The sequence below is a fragment of the Populus trichocarpa genome, chromosome 6 (assembly GCF_000002775.5).
Source record: "Populus trichocarpa isolate Nisqually-1 chromosome 6, P.trichocarpa_v4.1, whole genome shotgun sequence".
Taxonomy (NCBI): Eukaryota; Viridiplantae; Streptophyta; class Magnoliopsida; order Malpighiales; family Salicaceae; genus Populus; species Populus trichocarpa.
Genome location: NC_037290.2, coordinates 9,058,117 through 9,077,570, shown reverse-complemented (window position 1 = coordinate 9,077,570; position 19,454 = coordinate 9,058,117). Strand labels below are relative to the sequence as shown.

The window sequence follows — 19,454 nt, the reverse complement described above, 5'->3', positions numbered from 1 at the left end:
GGTCGCTTTGGTCCCCTCCACTCTCTGTGCGTGCATGTTTCGTATACCCGACAAATACACACCTATCTTTTTCCTGCTACTTCTTAAACCTTGCAAGCTGCCAACGATATATCCATTTATAGCACAAGAAAATAAATTTAACAACAAAAGCACAAAAGACAGAGGTGATTATAATAATAATTAAAAATTAAATTAAGGCTGGAATGTTTACCGGGAAAAGAAGTTATCAGTTAAAAGAGCCCTACCTGTGTACGTGTCTATAAAAAGCTCTGGTTTTGATGCTAGGTTTCTTTTTTACCTATCCTTTCTCTGTCTGTCGCCTGCTTACTAACTTATTATTTTCTTGGCATACAAGTGACCAGAACAGATCTCCGGCATTGACTCAGTCCACAGGTATCCTTGACTACTAATGGGATTCCTTTTTTTATACATATATATTTCTTTTCCTGATATTTTAGTCTATAGCAACAGAAGAGAGTAAAGTGGCATTATCTGTGGAGAAATGGCTTTTCTTGTATTTTTTTATTTATTTTTCTGATCTTGAATGGCTATTGATTTCTTTAAATTCTTTCCGGGAATATCCATTCGGGTATATATAAGATAAGATACATTTTTTAGACTGAAAGTGTCCCACTTTATTGCTTACAATTTTTGGTGAAGCAGCAGAGCCGCTCCCAGCCCCAGGTCTGTTAGAGAGATCTGCTGTTTCTAAGAAGTGAATTGGAGTGTTTTAAGGAATTGGGAAACTGGGTAGCATTGCTACTCGTGTTTTTAAGTTTAATCAGCTGAAATTTGTTGCTGTTTGTCTTATGTTGTTTGTCTTCAATTTTATTTTATTTTTTCCTGTCTAACTAGCTCCAAAAAATGGGGGCAAAAGGAGAACGATATTATCCACAATTCACCTTGAAGGGAGTTCCGACCGAAGCCTGCTGAGCAAATTGAAGACAATCTTGCCTCAAAAGGAAATGAGCACTGGAAGGGGTTGAAGTTTCTGAAAATCAGCAATGGATGTCGGCAGGCAGAACCAAAAGGAGTCATGGATTCCACAAAGTCATTTTAGGCATATCCTACCTCGTGTGATCTACACAGACAGGCAGGGAAACCAGCTAGACCAAGCAAGTAGTTCAGAAATAAAGGGGTTATCTGGATTGGGTGAGTGTTGTCCTCCCTCCAGTTCCAATTGGGAGGCGGCTGCTAGAGGTGCAGAAAAGGGCAGCGCCGGTAATGACTATGTCGAAACATCCAGAGAGCGCTCCACTGGTAATACAGCTACATGGAACCCTATGTCTTTGGACGACCCTCTGTTGGCTCTTGCAGATGCAGCTTCCAGGGAACATTTAAATCCATGGATTATTGGCAACTACACCCAGGAACCCAAGTGTAAGCATAACCGAGTTGGCTTTAGAAAAAACTCATTTCTGTATACTTGGCTTTTATTTCACCAAGGCAGTTCCCTCATGTGCATTCATTTAGCTGCCAAGTACCTGCAGGGTGTAGCAATAGAGATAGAGAAAATGATTATAACAACAAATGGAATTCATTCAGACATCAATGATATAATCAATCAATAGTAAAACACACAATGGACAGAGACTCTGCGTGTCATTTTGTCCAGAAAAAGGAGAGAAAAAACAGTCCTTTTGGATGTAGGAACAAGTTTCCAGTATCATTCCCAAGAGAAGCTTTAGTAATTTTAGTTTCTTCATCGATCTGGAAATAATTTGTCTCCATGAAATTTCTATTTTTTACTGAAACTGCTTGTGGTGAAAATTTCTTCCAGGGGGGGAGGCAAACGCATTCCCTGCCGAGACCACCTCCCAGTTTGCTCCTGTAACGCCAGACAAGGGCATGAAAGTGGAGTCCAAAAAGATCATAGAAATGCAAAATTTATGCACACATTCAAGAAATCAAGAATTTAGTGATGATGGAATTGTTTCCAGGGGAGCTGATGCCAGTGGCCTCCAAACTGATGAAGAACTCCTACAGCGAGCAACAAATTCATCGTTTGCTGTTGGGTCCCCTGTGTTAAAGGAGAATCACAACCCTGACAGGAGAGACAGCGATGTTATTGACCTGAACAGAACACCACAGCAGAAACCAAGGAGGAAAAAGCACAGGCCCAAGGTCATCAACGAAGGCAAACGCAAAGGGCCACAAAAATCAACGACCCCCAAGTCTGCTGCTTCTACTGAAAAGCCAACTGGTAAGAGAAAGTATGTTCGAAAGAAGGCGCTCGGTAAAGCACCAGCAAGTTCCCCAGCAGAAGCAAATGGACAGTCTGCTGATCCAAAGATAATTGAACAGGCCAAGAAGTCTTGCAGGAGGGCCTTAAATTTTGATATAGAAAGGCAGCCTAGAGACAAAAGCTCTAAATGCAGTCCACCTTTTGACTTAGATTCTAAACCAGAGGCACAAACAAGCGCAGCAATAAATCAATCAAAATCAACAGTGTTTCTTGGTCGTGGAATTGAAGTGATGGTGGAAACCACACAAGCAGGCATTGCCTATGACCTTACCCATTCTATAAATCAAATGCTTAAAAATTACGTATCATTGCGGGACAAAGAAGCACCAAGCACATTGTTTCCTGCCCAGACTAGTGAACAACAGGGCAAACAGGATGGAAATTTACAAGAGAAAGGGGTAGATCAAGGGATTGCTCATGATGTACAGGAAGACACGGCACAAATCACTCCAATAAGTCCTAATGGCTCCAATTGCAGCACCAGCACAACTTCGACTTTGGAAGGACAGGCTAGCAGATCAAAGAGGAAGCATTCTGAACAACCAGACACCTGCAGCACAAATCTAACTGGGATTCACTATAATTCTTTGAATGCTTACCAAACCATGCCTTCACTACTATTTCGAAAGAAAAAGAGGTCAGAAAAGGGACAAACTCCAGCCACATCATGCACATCATCCTCAGTGACTGCTACAAAGGACATTGCGATAGTAGAAACAACATGCCCACAGAAGGATCCTGAAAGAGATCCTTTCACACCCAATATCAACTGTTGGATTTCTGCTGCTCCTCGTAATGGACTTCCAGGCAAGCATGTAGAAGAAAGAATAGATCTTCTCAATGACCTGCAAACTTTTGGCTATAGCATAAACCAGACAACAAGATCAACCAAAAAAAGGTCCAGATGTCCTACTAAAACTCGAGATCTGGCTTCAGTGACCAGAATTCCAGGGTGTGCATTGCACCCAACAAACCGAAACAGACTTGTACCAGTGGATTGTAATGGGCAGCAAGTAGGAAACTCACACAGACCTCACATGAGTGTAGAAGCCGTGCTGGCAGAGATGAATGGGACATGGACAACCAAAAAGAGGACCAAGAAGAGAGCTTCTCTGGTTAATTCAGGTTCCTACAGTATAAATGCAGTGCCATATCATGGAAAAATCGTTGTATATAATCAGCACAAATTCTCAGCCAAGGCATTAGGTACTTTTTGTAAGAATTCAAATTTAGACCAAGCTCGTATAAGAATTTTTGAAATCTGAGGAACCTAGCAAATCCGCAAAGTGCCTTTTTAACTTTTACAGCTATTTAATGCAGGTGCTCATCCAGAAGAAATGTGGAAACAAATGTTTTCTGTTGATTCAATAGTCGAGCAATTAAAGCATCTCGACATCAAGAGGGAAAGCAATGACATTGCATTTGAAGAGCGGAATGCACTTGTCCATTATAATATTGGAGATGATATGCGGAATGCACTGGTCCTTTACAAAAGAGATGGCACCGTTGTACCCTATGATGGTTCTTTTGGATCCATCAGGAAGCGACGCCCACGCCCAAAGGTTGACCTAGATCAAGAAACTAATAGAGTTTGGAAGCTTCTAATGGGAAACATCAATAGTGAAGGCATTGACGGAACAGATGATGAGAAGGCAAAATGGTGGGAAGAAGAAAGGGCAGTGTTCTGTGGACGGTCAAACTCATTTATAGCACGGATGCATCTTGTACAAGGTACAGATACAATTTTCTTAAATTTTCTCATCGGGCTTCTCAGTGGAAAGTAGCCAATCACTGATTCAGTAACTTTATAAAATAGAAAGTACTTAGTTCCTGCTGTCAACTAATGCTTAACAATAGTACAAGACCAAGCATAGAGCTGTTAGGATTTCTTGTACTATAAAAGTCTCATTGCCAAGGTTGATAATTCTATCCTCAAATGAGATTTTTCTACCATCAAATTAAAACCAGTCCATCTAGCATACTGAATCGTCTAGAAAATCAGAAGAATATTGAAGGTCAAAATTTAATTAGGAAGAGAAAAGAGCCAAGGTCATAAGCATGGAGCATTTTATATGTCTTGATAAATGAAATCTAAGATGTGCAATTAGCACTTTCACGACCAGCATGATATAGTGACACCAGTCCGCAGCAAAAAATAAGATAAGACAATCCACTATCAAGAAGGAGATATTATTGAAATTAAGAAAGTGTAGAAACAGGCAGGAGATAAAACATCTGCATATTTGAAATTCCAAACAAATTAACCTTGAAACCTCATAAGCAATTCAGTTGAGAAATTCCAGTTACATTTTTTATCCTGAACTTTTCCTCCAAATTTTGGACTCAAATTACTCTTGAACTCATGCTATATCAGTACAATATCAATTACACAGGGGACAGACGCTTCTCTCCGTGGAAGGGATCAGTTGTGGACTCGGTGATTGGAGTATTTCTTACCCAGAATGTCTCAGATCATCTCTCTAGGTAAAGTTGAGTTTCCCATATAATTTTGATACAGTGCATAATTAGAGAAAAGGCAAAAGTAAAACCTCTTATACCATTTATTCATTTTCCTGCAGTTCCGCATTTATGTCACTTGCCGCACGGTTTCCCCTCAAGTCAAAGAACAAGCCATGCTATGATGAGAGGACTAGCTTAGTGATTGAAAAACCAATAGAATTCATACCAGATTCAGAAGAGGGCATAAGATGGAATGAGGTGTCAAATCAATCAATCTGTGGCCAGAGTTCGTTGACTATCCATGACATTGAGCCTGATGAAGAGCAAGAGGTAGTCAAAAGCAGTGAATCCTCTGAAAGTAGTACCGGCATTGTCACCTCTGAAACTGAACCACATACATTCAGTCAATTGATGGCGAGCAGATCAACCATTGAGACCTCCATGACCAGAAGGGTAAGTTACATGGTAGAAGAAGGGACACAAATAATTGATGGAATCTCAAGTCAAAATTCAGTGATTTCTGGCCAAAACTCTGTGAATTCTCCAATTGGGCAAGCTTCTGAGAAAAAAGAATCATGCTCGGAGAACATCTCAGAAGGAGAATATCTCACTGATGGATCAAAGCTCAACAATTATAACGATTGCAGATCTTTCATGGAGCTTCTGCGAAAGGTTGGATCTCCCTTGATGCAAGATGCTTACAGCCAAGGAAATGGCAAGATGGACAGTTTGAATGATCATAAAAGCCCCATAGGAGTGTCCATGGTCGCATCCAGTAATTGTTATTGGCACCTTACTTCTAACTCTGGAGCTGTGAAGGTTGACTGCTTTGATATGATCCCTAAAGAAACACAATATGGTGATATAGCCAAAAACAAAAAAGAAGACAGTGCAAAAGATCACAATGCCCTTGCAGTGGAAACGGCCAGTCAAATTACTGATCAAAATAAGCTGACCTTGATCAATCAAGAAGCATCAAGATCTCCCATGTCAAATAATCAGTCATGCATCGACATTCAAAAAGACAAGCATACGAGTGTCCAGTCTACAGCCATGCCTGTTGAAGACCCCAAAGTCACTGACAATTCATTGATTCAGATGCAAAATAACTACCTGCAGAAAAATCAATACTTACAAAACCTTTCAGGAGAAACCACGCATATAACTGGAAGTACCAGTGCATTTGATAGGCAGCAAAAGAATCGACAAAAAACAACAGAGTCTGAAATGATTGAGTTAGGTTATTCACAAAGTAAGGAGCTCAATGAGATGAAAGCTGCCACCAGAAAAGCAAAAAGCAGAAGAGTTGGAAATGAAATAAGAGATGACGTTGACTGGGATGCTTTGAGAAAAGAGGCAGAAGCAAATGGAAAGAGAGAGGGAACAGAAAACACAATGGACTCACTGGACTGGGAAGCTGTAAGATGTGCAGATGTTAATGAGATTGCCAACACAATCAAAGAGCGTGGGATGAACAACATACTTGCAGAACGGATAAAGGTATACATGTCACAATCAATAACAAAGATTTCTAAAGCATGGTTACCCACCAAAGCTAGAGCCTATCTTAGTTGATACTGACTGGAAAATCCATGCAGAACTTGCTTAATAGACTGGTTAGAGAACATGGAAGCATTGATCTGGAATGGTTGAGAGATATTCCACCTGACAAAGCAAAGTAAGCCGAAAGGATTAACCATATAGCCTGCATCAGTTGAATGCATTAAAATACTACTTCTGCAGTTATCATATAAACATGGCATTACTCCGTTGCTAAGCATATGATATAGTAATTGCATTTTCTTTATTAGAAATATTAAATGCAGTTGCTTGGTTTATAAAACAAGACAAAAAAATATATACTTAATTACAGCTTACTACTGCAGAGAGTATCTGCTAAGCATTAGAGGATTGGGGCTGAAGAGTGTGGAGTGCATACGGCTTCTGACACTTCATCATCTAGCATTCCCAGTAAGCTTTAATCAGTTGGACACACTTCATAAACAAAACAACATACGGATCTCAACTTTTGGCTATTAGAGATCTCAGCCCTAAATATTGCATAACAGGTTGACACAAATGTCGGACGCATAGCTGTACGACTGGGATGGGTCCCCCTTCAGCCACTGCCTGAATCACTTCAGCTGCATCTTCTAGAGCTGTTAGTATTATTAACTGAAAGGCTACTGACGCTAACTAAATGATTATGACACAAGTACTAATGTGCTGATGTGCAGGTACCCTGTGCTGGAATCAATTCAAAAATACCTCTGGCCTCGATTGTGCAAACTTGACCAAAGAACACTGTAGAGAAATATTCCATTTGACATTACCTCAACCATGAATACACTTAATGTACAAATAGAATTAATTATGAATACATTTTACTAATCCATTGTTAATGCATAAACAGGTATGAGCTTCATTATCAGATGATCACATTTGGAAAGGTGTGTTTCATATACTTTAAACTTGAAGTGATATGCTCTTCTTTGTGGTTAATGAAAAGCTCAAGCTAAGGAAGCACTATCTGAGATCATGCAGGTATTCTGTACAAAAAGCAAACCAAATTGCAATGCATGTCCAATGAGAGGAGAATGCAGACATTTTGCAAGTGCATTTGCAAGGTTTGCATATAATTTGTTCCATTTCTTACAATGGCACTGCCGTGTGGTTAGCATGGTAGCAAACAAATGCAGGAATTAGTTCCATAAACCTACCACCATCTAGAACCCTCTTTAGTTTTCATAAAAACTGGAGGTTAATTTTTTTTTAATTGGATCAACTAACCAAAGCTTCAAATGGTTATGGATTATTCAGTTAAGTAAAAATGATGATTTTAAGAAAAAAACCAGCTATAACTTCATAGTTTGATTATACCATGGACAACCATTTCCATGAAGAAAATATTGCAGTTAAGTTAGCATTTACAAATCCCAATTAAGAAACATACCCTGAACAACATTTTCCTTAACATGCATGAAAAGCAAGATTTGTTAACTTATCATAAACTTATTGGATGCAGTGCAAGGCTTGCCCTTCCAGGACCAGAAGAAAAAAGCATAGTGAGTGCAACCGAGAACATATCTGGCCAAAACCCTGCTGTGGATGCTGCTCAACTGCCCCTGCCCCTGCCCCTGCCCCTGCCCCAAACAGCTAAACAATCCGAAGGAAGTCAACAGCCAGAAGCAAGCAGGCTCGCAGAAAGCAAATCCAGAATCACCGACTATGAACCTATCATTGAAGAACCATCATCACCAGAACCAGTGTCTACACAAGTAACAGAAAATGATATGGAGGATACATTCTGCGAGGATCCTGATGAAATTCCCATCATCAAACTTAACATTGAAGAATTCACTCAGAATTTACAGAACTATATGCAAGAGAATATGGAACTTCAAGAAGCTGATATGTCCAAGGCCTTAGTTGCTTTAACTGCAGAAGCTGCCTCCATTCCCGTTCCCAAGCTTAAGAATGTTAGTCGGTTACGAACAGAGCACCAGGTGTAAGTAGCAACCTCCTCACTAAAACTGTTTTCTTATTGAAACAGTAGTAGGCAAAATTTAGCTTATGAAGTAAATGTCACCAGCCCCATACAAAACTTGTAACTTTTTCTAAGGGAATCAAAATTAGAACATGATAAAATCTCACCATTCAGCATTGAAGCCAAATGCTTTTCAACACATTTCATGTTGTCCATGATAAAAATAGGCAAAAATCTTTTGCCGGAACTAAAAGGTAAAATCTTCTTGTACGTTCTAATTTTCTCTCTTTCACCATCATGCAGATACGAACTTCCAGATTCTCATCCCCTTCTGCAAAGGGTTAGTTAATTCTGCATCTACTTCATCAGCAATGTTACATGAAATGTGCCCACATAGCCAAACTTCTTTCCTAATTATGTGTTTTGCTTTTGAATCAGTTGGATAGGCGAGAACCTGATGATCCATGTTCATACCTTCTTGCCATATGGACACCAGGTAGGTAAATAACAAAGAGAAACTGCTATGACACATTTCTTTCTGCATAGTGTCAAATTAGCTGAGTTGCTGATGAACTATTCAGGTACTCTATGCCCAATATTAGCTGGGGTAAACTCAGAAATCAAGCAAGCCATGTCAAAACCCTGTGAGATGCTTTTAGGAAAAGGATCTGAGTCCAAGCTTTGCAGGGTTAAAAGCTCAGAAGCATGGGTTGCTTCTTAATACCAAGTCATGATTAAAATACTCACATATAGGTTTGGATCCTCGCATCCTTGGATGTGGGATTCATTAGTTAAGAACGAAAACAATGGTCAACAGAAAGAACAGAAAATCTACAAACAAGCAATCCATTCAGTCAATGATATTGTCCCTCAACAATCATAGTCAAGTCCAGCATCAAAAAGGAATGACTTATTTAAATCAGTCTAATGACCATCTCACTTTTAAGAGAAATGTGGAATTTGTAAATTCCTGCATCAAAAAGAAGTAAAAGATGAGGGATTCCGGAGCTGCACCTAGTGTGTCCCAATCTGTGTCTTAGGCTTTCCATCTGAGGCAAGCAGGCCTGTTTGGATGACCATTAATCTTTCTTCCTCCCCTCTTCTTTTACAAATTTTCATAAAGACCAAAGGTAACAGGTTTGGGTGCATGTGGTTTGCTGCTGGCCATGTGGCACGCTCAAGCTTGACTCGCTTGTCACTGAATAGACTACTAGTAAGCTAAGTGTGATCTCGCAATTCAGGGCTTGTGCCAAGATCAAGAAAAGCTCTTTCAATTGTGGGAGTAGAATAACCTGAACAGTCCAACAACTCAACTCAGCTCAATTGAACACCCTATGCATTTCCCATTATAGCATGAGCAGGCACAAATCACAGGTTTGAAAAATACATGCGATGTTCAATAACAAGTTAATGCAGGCAAAGTTCAGATATGTCTAGGCTATAGTTCTGTAGGTATCTGATCAATTGTGCAAAATCACCCACATTAGGCGAAACAGCAAACTCCATTCAACCACTGGAAAGAAGTTGCAGCTTACATGAATGTGGCAAATTGTGTGATGAGAAAACATGTTTCTCGTGCAACAACATACGGGAAGAAAATTCTCAAATTGTTCGAGGGACTCTCTTGGTGAGAATAAGCATGCCAATATTGCCAATATAATTGTACTCTTGAAAAGACTTCTTAGTGAAGGTTGGAATCCATATAAATTAAATATTAACCAATTGTTCTAACATGTCAAAAACAGATACCATGTCGAACAGCGATGAGGGGAAGCTTTCCCCTCAATGGCACATATTTTCAAGTTAACGAGGTAATAAGCTAGCAGGACACCTTCAGGTGATATAAAGCATCTTTTGAGTTTTGCAGTTTAGATAATGCTAATGACATGTTCTCTATGTAGGTATTTGCTGACCATGATTCTAGTCTGAATCCAATTGATGTTCCTAGAGCATGGATATGGAACCTGCCCAGACGAACTGTGTACTTTGGAACCTCCATACCAACAATATTCAAAGGTATATATATAGTAATGCTGTTATGACAAATGATATGAAATCAATAAATGGCACTCACTGTAAGTTTGGTCTATCAGGTTTGACAACAGCAGGTATTCAGCATTGTTTCTGGAGAGGTAAGTGATAGTGTAGATTCTTCCTTTCTCTATAGCTACCTACTGGCTACTTTAGTTTCAAAACTAGCCATTAGTTCTGCAGTTGTTGCTTTGGTTACCCTTGCGTTCTTTTATTGGAAAAGTTATGGCAAACATGGTGACATGAATATGCATTATTTCATGCCAATGCTTCTTCACTTTAACCATTAGATTAATGCACAAAATCCTGATATGATATAGAATCCTAACATTCTGGATTCCTCAAGGCAGCCTTGTGCTGAACGCTAACCAGCAATAGGTTTTGAGAATATCTCCTCCAAAAACCGATGAGTTTCTCATGTTGCTTTTCTAGTTAGTAAATGAAACCGTTAGAATAAGACTTTATGATGTTTTGATTTAGGCGCATGAGATCTGACAATTTAAAAATGCTTGAGGTGGCACATGGACTTCACCTGTAGATGCAATATCAAGCTTTAGGGATTCTCAGTCATATTGAACTCTGTAATTCAAAAAAGGCAATTAGTTCCCTGAGATGATCATGTATGATGAATGCACACGGAAAATGGAGAGACAATTGTACTAACAATAGAATGAAGAATTTACATGCAGCTCTGAAGAACAGCATCTAACAATGGTACCCTTAACCCTTACACGCAGACATGCAAATAAGCCTTATCTTTCTTTCTGCAAGAAGTACACGTTATGATAGATTTTCCTCAAGACTAGACAATATACAAATGTTCCAAATATTCATTTTTGATTTATTGCAATTCCCCTTTTTTGTGGAACTCGCTTTAAGATTTGCTCATTCTCTATTTTTTTTTTTTATATAAAAAAAAATGAGAATTGCAGGATATGTCTGCGTTAGGGGATTTGACCAGAAGACACGAGCACCCCGACCACTGATGGCCAGATTGCATTTTCCAGCTAGCAAATTAACCCAGACAAAAAAGGGTGATATTAGTGGTCGGTAGATAACACTCATAATTATCTGCACCACAAGCAGAGTGTGACAGGTGACCATGTTTGAGCAACAATAACCAGCGGCAACAAATTCACTCGATTCATAAAACGAGGTGAAAATTTTCAGCTTATGTTGTATGATACCATAACGTAATGTGCATTTGTTATTGACATGGCAATTACTTAGTGATATGCTTGCATTCAAGCATTCTTCACCTGGTATCACCGACATGTGTAAAATAATGCTAACATCATAGTAGCTATGCTAGCCTTTACAAGGACAAGCTTGTGAGGAAGCCGGAAAAATTGATATAACCAGAACTAGAACAACAGATTTAGAAATGCTACAAGTCCTGAAACATCTTCAAAGCATTTCCACAAGGGATAAATAGCAAGATTTGGGCATGGCTTACTGATCATGTTTTGCACAGAGCCGTCCAGACATCCATCGCAAAAGGCATGTTCCGATTTGGGATAGATTGTAGCTGAGTTTGCCTTGCACATTACTGATCATGTTTTGCACAGAGCCGTCCAGACATCCATCGCAAAAGGCATGTTCCGATTTGGGATAGATTATAGCTGAGATTGCCTTGCACATTAAACAGATATTTTGTTAACAAAAATCTATCATTTGCGTGACAAAGATTTATACATAAAACAAAAAATCTACAACACCCACCAGAGATGAGAAATGTGAAGATGATGGAGAAACACAAGATTAGATCCCAGATATTGGTTCAAGGATCGGACTAGTTGACACGGTTAGGATTCGAGAAACAAGAGAGCAGAGGATGATAATGCAACCTTAGCCGCCTTACCGCCCTGGCCTTTTCAACTTCTCCTTCCCTCCTAAACCTATCTTTCCTTTTTAAAAATGTTTGTTTACCTGAGGAGTTTGAGAATAAGATGAAGAGTATTTTTTAAAATAATTTTTATTAAAGTAATTTTTTTTATTTTTAATATTGGTATATTAAAATCATTAAAAGCATTAAAAATGATTAATTTGATATTAGAATGTAGAGTATTTTTTTAAATAATTTTTTACTTAAAAATATATTAAAATATTTTTTTATTTTTAATATTAGTATATTAAAATCATCAAAAAGCATTAAAAACAATCAATTTGATATTAGGATGTAAACTACTTTTTAAAATAATTTTTAGTTTAAAAATATATTAAAATATTTTTTTATTTTTAACAATAATACATTAAAATTATCAAAAGCATTAAAAACAATTAATTTAATGTCCCAAAAATATTTTTTAAAACACCTAAAAACAATAGCAAAAATTGTTTCGTACACCTCCTTTTTACATGAATTAAGGGAACACCTCCTTTTTACATGAATTAAGGGAACGCGGCTGCGGTGGTGTTCCCAAAAAATTTAAATTTTTTTTTATTTTTATTAAAATTTAATATGGTTTGTACGTTTTGGATCGTTTTGATGTGCTGATGTCAAAAATGATTTTTAAAAAATGAAAAAACATTATTGGCATGTATTTTGGCACGAAAAGTTATTTGAAAAGCACCCACAACCATACTGCCAGACACGCTCTAATTGGTACAGTGCGTTGCTATTTGCGTTTTGTCTTGATCATGTATTTTTTATTGGTAAACCCGCATTATAGTTTTACATAAATTCATTGAAAATTCTTTTTTAAAATCTTAATTAAGTAAAAAACTATAACTTATAATTTCTCCTAAATTACTTTTTCATAATGCCAAATAATAGGTTTACTGTGTAGATAGCTTGTGCTCAACCATGGTCCAAGTTAAAATCTTTTAACATAAAAAGAGATGTATGAGCAATCAGTGACGGAGTCACAATGAAAATTAAGGGGCAATTGCCCCCTTAATCCTTTTATTTTAAAATAATTTTTATATTAGAATTTTAATATAATAACTTAACAAGTTTAATTTTTTTTGTATGAACTACTAATTGATCCAAGCTTCTTATTTTTTTGAATTATTGTTCCTGCCTCTTTTTCTTTTACAAAAAATTTTTCAAGTCCTAAACTATTAATTAGTTAAGTAAGTAACCTTTTATACTTTATGTTTTAGGTGAGTTTCTTTCATTTTTTCTATTTATTCCATTGTTTAATTTTAGTTTTATTTCTTAATAATTAGTTATTAAAAATGTTAGAGTTTATGATAATTTATGGATTTGTTAAATTAATGTGTATGGATATTATTATATGCATATGAATATGAATTGAAACGAGTTTTGATGATTTAATATGTATTTTGTTATGAATTTCATATGAAAAATGATTGTGATCAACTTACTAGTGATTAAAAATGAAGTACTGAACAACTCAAAAAATTAGGGACACAATAAAAAAATATATATTAATATTTATATTTAACCCACTTGTATAAAACAACAAGTCAACAAAGAATTGTTGTCAATAATTTCACTAGTCCCTAAAGATTTAGAAATAGATGAATGAAAGTTAATTGTATATATTAAGAAAGAATGTCTTTAATGAAATTAAGAATGAAGTTATTATGAAGCAGTTTCAAAATATGAAAACTTGAAAAGAATAATTATAATGTAAGTTTTTTCATTTTAAAAATATTCTTAAATTAAGTTTGCTTGACATGAGTTAGTACATGCATTTCAAATTGATTTTTTTATATACAACACATGTCTATATAGTATATAATATCAAGTATCTATTAGTAATTTGCCCCCTCATTTAAAATTTTTTGGCTCCATCACTGCGAGCAATGATAGTATTTTTTAAAAAACAAAAATAAATATTGAATTCAGATCATTGAATCGAATGTGTTAAATAAGCTCGTTGATTTAATAATTTAATCATATGAAAAAAAAAGTTGGTGACAATAAAAAAATATATAAAAAAAGACAATGACTAATCGAAAAAATAAACTTTTGTTAATATTATGAAAATATACCTTCTAAATATTTTTAAAATGCATCAACAATACTATTTGATAACAGAGCAAAAATTAAATGAAAATAGGTTAATCTTGCAAAGAGGAAATTAAAAAAAATGAAGCTAGATTACCAATCAAAATAACAATAAAAAAAATGGAGATCAAATTGGATATACAAATTAAATGCAATAAAATATTGAGAGATAAAATTAAAGAAAAAAAATCAACTTCAAAAGGCATTAAAACCAAACATAAATAGCGATCAAAAGAACGATACCTGAAATCGATACAAATACAAACTAATATGACACATTTGATTTTTGAAATAACTGACATGAAATTCAAAGCGAGAAGATAAAAAAGAAAGAAAAGAAGAAAAAAAAACCAATAGTGCTCACTCGCAACCCCTCTATGCACACATGTTTGACCACCAGGAAAAGAATGACATGACATTTCCAATATTATTGTTGAAGGCAATGTTTTACTGCTGGAAAATGTTGTGTGTGCTGCCTAGAGAATGCAAACGCCTCCCATTTGTCAATGTTATTTTTTAATTATATTTGTATTTGTTAAAATATTAAATTGTCCCTCATTAAAATTGATTATTAAAAAAAACATTAGAAAAAATATAAAAACACCCGTTGATGTATGTTTAGTTTTTTTCTTCTTGATTTTAAGAGCAATTTAGTCATTACATTGTGTAATCAAAGTGTAAAAGACCTAAAATCCTTTGGATCTTAGTTTTATTTTTAGTTTATCTAAGTCATTGTATTTTACATCAAAATATCAAAAGACTAATGTATCCCTGATTAATATAATAATAACAAATAAACTACATTAAAAAAAATCATTTTACCTTATAACTAGTTTATTATTTTTTACTGAAATGGGTAAAATTATTTTACTGTTATAATTCACGAAGCATTATCTCACAACCCATGCTGCGCATTTATAGTTTTTTGTTTTAATATCTAATTTCTTAAAACTACCTATTCATACGTTTACTTTAATGATGAAGTATTTTGGCAGCCTGGTCCCGAGCCCATTTATTAATATGCACATGGCTATGAACCTTTGACTAGTACTGTCAGCTATGGCTGCAATAGTTGTGGATGTATTATTTGCTATTGAAATAATTTGATGCTATTATGATATTTAAAATTCAATATTTTCATTTTTCGAAGTTTCATTTTTTATGGCTTTTAAGGGATCTCTGACGGGAGAGCCAAATGGAAAATCATAAGCAATAGCTGCTAAAATGGCTGGTCTTCAATTGTTTTTGGGTCTCCGACGGGATAGCCGAAAGGGATACTAAAATCCCTTTTAGAGGTAAGAAAAAAACCGGAAAACCGATTAAACCAAGAAAACTAGAAAAAAAATAATCGAAAAAACCGAACCGAAAAAAAAAACCGATTAAAATTTTGAAAAAACCAGCCGGTTTGGTTCGGTTTCGGTTTTATAAGAAAAAACCAAAAAAACCGAACCGAAACCGACAAAAACCGGAAAAAAACCGAGCCAACCGAGCCAATCCGGAAAAACCGAACCGAACCGAAACCGTTCGGTTTGACCCGGTTTCGGTTTTTTTTCAAAAAAAAATAATTTCGGTTTGGTTATTTTTTTTGATAAAAACCGAACCGAAAATGATCACCCCTAATCCCTTCTGTGTATGTTTTCTTTCGCGGAAAGCTATACAATTGAAGGAAAATTTTATCTGGTTTTCCTCTTTAAACTTTCCCTCTCTTTTCTTAATTTATGTAAAATACAAGATAACTTGTTAAAATACTAGAGTACCACATGAGAAAAAAATTTAAATTACACTATTTAATATGTTATATTGATAATTTAGCTGTTTTAAATGGTTATAAATACTAATAAAATATTAGTCTAGCGGTTAAGGCACTGCTATATCCTTATAAAGATAAGAACACAAGTTCGATCTCTAATAAACGTACTTATTGGGAGGGGCAGCTACGAATCCCTAACAGGACTAGTCTCACTATTTAAAAGAATGTAAGAATACCCGAATAAAAATAAAAAAAATAGTTATAGATGCCCTTAAAGCTCTATTAAACACCCTTTTTTTGGTTTTTTTGAAAATGCCATGGGTTAACAAAAACAGAAGATAAGGGACAATTTATGTGCTTTGTTTGTCATAAATTATTTCTATTTCTTAAAAAAAATTTGATGTTTGACCTTGCACTTTAAAAACATGATCAACGAAATCTACTTTACGATAAAGTGTGCGTTTTGCAACTCGGTATATATGTTTTTTTAAAATGTTTTTAATTAATTTTTTTATATATATTTTTAACATCAATATATCAATTATAAAAAATTAAAAAATATTAATTCAATGTATTTTAAAACAAAAAAAACTTTTAAAAACAGATTAAACTACAATTTCAAGCACCCTAAAAAAACACCCAAGGTTCAGAGTGAAGAAAATGTTTTTAAATTTTTTTAAAAAATCACTTTCCCTGGACAACTCGACAATTAGAATTGTGCACCACTCATTATTTTTACGTACACCACACATTAATATAGCATTTCACTAGAAGAGGAAAGTCTACATAGCACAAGAAGGAAGACGAACTACATGATGACAGTTAGAGAGCTGTAAATTTAGCTTGGAGGGTGTGGGATTTAAATGAAAATTCAAGAAAAAAGCTAGATAACTAAAATCATTGAAGTTAAAGATGTCCAAGTGAAAAAATAAAAAAAAATCTATTAAACACGAAAATATAAAAGGATCTTATATATTGACGATAAACATTTATAAAAATTGAAAAATAAAGTTAAAACAACAAAAGATGTATTGAATTCATACTCAATATTTTTTTCATTGTACAAGACCCATGAATTATTCTGAAATTAATGTCAGGATTTTAAATAATTTATTTTTCAACAAGGATACGAATTAATAGCAGTTTCGTAGTTGCTTGAAGTATTTATTAAATTGTCGACACTTGCAATTTTAAATGTTTTTGATTGATTTATTTTTGTCGTTTATTTTTGTCGGTTTATAAAATTCATTTAGTAATTTTTATTTGGAAGTTGCAAGTGTCACTAATATTTTATTTTATTTTTTACGGATGTTTTACATGTGCGTGTGATTTTTTTAGGAGGGTATAGTTGTCATTTTATATTATATATCCTAGAAAAAAAAAAAATATTTTAGAGGGGTGATTGTCCTCTGGTTCCATCATTGCATTCTGAAGTGCACGCGAGAAAGTAGAATTTTATAATAAAAAATTACCAAAAAAATCAGTTTTTCAAAAGAGTTGCCAGTGGCACTACGAGATTGGATTTTGCGGGCAGTAGTAGTTTGGACCGGGCTTGTGGAGTTGTGGTGGTCATGAAAGGTGAGTCGTGGTATTGGAAGTTGAAAAAAAAAATGTGTTTTTTACTATTATGTAAATTTTTAATTGAAAATTAAAAAATATATATAAATTAATAAGTTATAAAAAAATTATTAAAACTAATTAAAAAGTGAAAAGTTAATATTCCTTGCCACCAGCCAAAGATCTACACTTATAAATATTTGACCTCGTATTTATTATTTAATTATTTAACCATTAAAATAGATATTTGCACGAAAGAAAATGATTTAAATTTTGGAGAAGAAGTATTTTTCAATTTAATTTTTTTTTCTTATTCATATTTTAGTTTGTGAAACATATTTTTTTTCATACACAACATGGTTTATTGAATAAGAACCAAAGATAATTAAAATAAATATTCAAAAAAGTTATAATGGTTCGAAACATGAAGGAAAAAATGAATCTCTTTAATCAAAACTCCCTTTCTTTACTCACGTGTCTCTCTTTTTATAAAAATATATCTTTTTTTATCAAAATAATATCTTTATATAAAAACTTATCATAAATTTAAAATAAAGTTTTAATAGATAAAAAAATCATGAATCAATAATTTTTATTTACATTGAATATAATTTTTTAAAATAATAATAAAACAATAACAAAGGTATATATTTTTATATCCAGTGAATATTCATGGGCATGTTTCTTAAAAACAATTGCACATTAAATTTATATATAATTATTCAGAAAATAATTACTAATATTATAATAAAAAACTATAATATTATTCAATGACATAATCAAATAATTATTTAAATGATACTCCAATAAATTTATTTAAAGAGAATCTCATTATCGAATGTAAAGAAACAAAAAAAATGATATATATTAGATGAAATACTTTTAAAATAGTTAATAACATATTGGATGATATGCTTAAAAAAAAAACAATAATGAAACGATTTCACATTGACTTGACCCGGACAAACCACGATTAATCTATAATTTAGGGTATGAAACTATGATAACCTTATGGAACCTAAATTAAAATAGATTAGGGGATCCAATTTTAATCAACCAAATATTGAACGTTGAAAATGAAAACAACATTTAAATAACAAAAAGACAAGAAAAGCTATATTTAAGCAAACAAAAATACAATGAAGTATTTAAGCAATCGATTTATTTAATTTAAAACAAAAACTTATATTTAAGCAATCGATTTATTTAATTTAAAACAAAAACTTATTTTTAGAAAAAACTAAATTTAATAAAGAATGACAAATAAAAATATCTAAGATAACCAAAATTATTTTAAAAAATAGTGAAAATCCTATAGAAAACAAATAAAAAAATAACAGAGTCTGGTATCCAATTAAAAGCCCTTGCCAAAGGATAAAATTGGAAAAAAAAACACGAGATTAAAAATATAAAAAGAAAAAACAAATGACTCAGGCGAATCTCCTAATTCCGGGCTCATTTTTTAAATTCACAACCTGTTAAATTGTAGACCCGAGCTCAATCAAGAAGTCCAATTCAATGTTGAAGGATGAAATCATAAAAAAATCGATTTATGAAATTTTCCAGTGTAAAAAAAACAAAAATAAAAAATAATGGAGGATAAAATCGTAGAAATCCAATTTTTTAAATGATCTAAAATAAAATAAACAGCAATATAAATAATGAGGATCAAATTTAAAAAAATTTAAAAAATAAGAGAGGATGAAATTAAAAATAAATTTAATTATATAAAATAATTCAAATAAAAAATCAATTGAAAAAACATGAACTAAATGAGAAGAAAAGATAAATAAAGAAATATTATAAAATTTTAAAAGGTTAAACGTGAAAATTAAAGAAGAGAGATGGAAAAAAAGAAAAAGAAGCAAACTTATCAAACAAAAGGGAATTACGCCCCACACACTACCCATAAAGGTAAGCCTTGCAGTTATAAATCAGAAAACAT

General features: G+C 33.9%; 1 protein-coding gene and 1 long non-coding RNA gene across 10 annotated transcripts; one reads left to right on the top strand and one right to left on the bottom strand.

The window, feature by feature from the left end:
- Positions 1-238: 238 nt before the first annotated feature.
- LOC18100071 (DNA glycosylase/AP lyase ROS1) lies at positions 239-11,481 on the top strand. 7 transcript variants are annotated; one of them, XM_006381255.3, is made up of 20 exons: positions 240-393; positions 856-1,380; positions 1,781-3,451; positions 3,566-3,976; positions 4,639-4,729; positions 4,825-6,205; positions 6,304-6,383; positions 6,592-6,676; positions 6,775-6,866; positions 6,943-7,011; positions 7,119-7,155; positions 7,250-7,332; positions 7,731-8,213; positions 8,496-8,532; positions 8,631-8,688; positions 9,680-9,819; positions 9,938-10,003; positions 10,094-10,208; positions 10,286-10,324; positions 11,156-11,481. In XM_006381255.3, the coding sequence occupies exons 2-20, from the start codon at positions 1,005-1,007 to the stop codon at positions 11,275-11,277; spliced, it is 5,436 nt and encodes a 1,811-aa protein (XP_006381317.3). In that variant the 5' UTR covers positions 240-393; positions 856-1,004; the 3' UTR covers positions 11,278-11,481. The 7 variants fall into 7 exon arrangements, with proteins under 7 accessions (XP_052310263.1, XP_052310262.1, XP_052310261.1 ...); XM_052454299.1 differs by having other exon boundaries at positions 1,781-3,460; XM_052454300.1 differs by having other exon boundaries at positions 268-393; positions 878-1,380; positions 1,781-3,460.
- On the bottom strand, positions 9,025-12,147 carry LOC112328025 (uncharacterized). 3 transcript variants are annotated; one of them, XR_002982595.2, is made up of 4 exons: positions 11,946-12,147; positions 11,680-11,855; positions 10,756-10,802; positions 9,025-9,484 (listed from the first exon to the last, which is right to left on the bottom strand). It is a non-coding gene; the product is annotated as an uncharacterized LOC112328025 (long non-coding RNA). The 3 variants fall into 3 exon arrangements; XR_008059639.1 differs by having other exon boundaries at positions 9,025-10,802; XR_008059640.1 differs by having other exon boundaries at positions 9,025-10,802; positions 11,680-11,845.
- Between the last annotated feature and the right edge of the window lie 7,307 nt (positions 12,148-19,454).

What these genes read in the sequence shown, in the direction of transcription:
- LOC18100071 (XM_052454299.1), top strand. Translation starts at nt 1,005, where the DNA reads ATGGATGTCGGCAGGCAGAACCAAAAGGAGTCATGGATTCCACAAAGT. An exon ending in AAACTTGACCAAAGAACACT is followed by an intron (nt 7,012 to 7,118) that starts GTAGAGAAATAT and finishes ATGCATAAACAG; the next exon opens with GTATGAGCTTCATTATCAGA. An exon ending in AGATGATCACATTTGGAAAG is followed by an intron (nt 7,156 to 7,249) that starts GTGTGTTTCATA and finishes GAGATCATGCAG; the next exon opens with GTATTCTGTACAAAAAGCAA.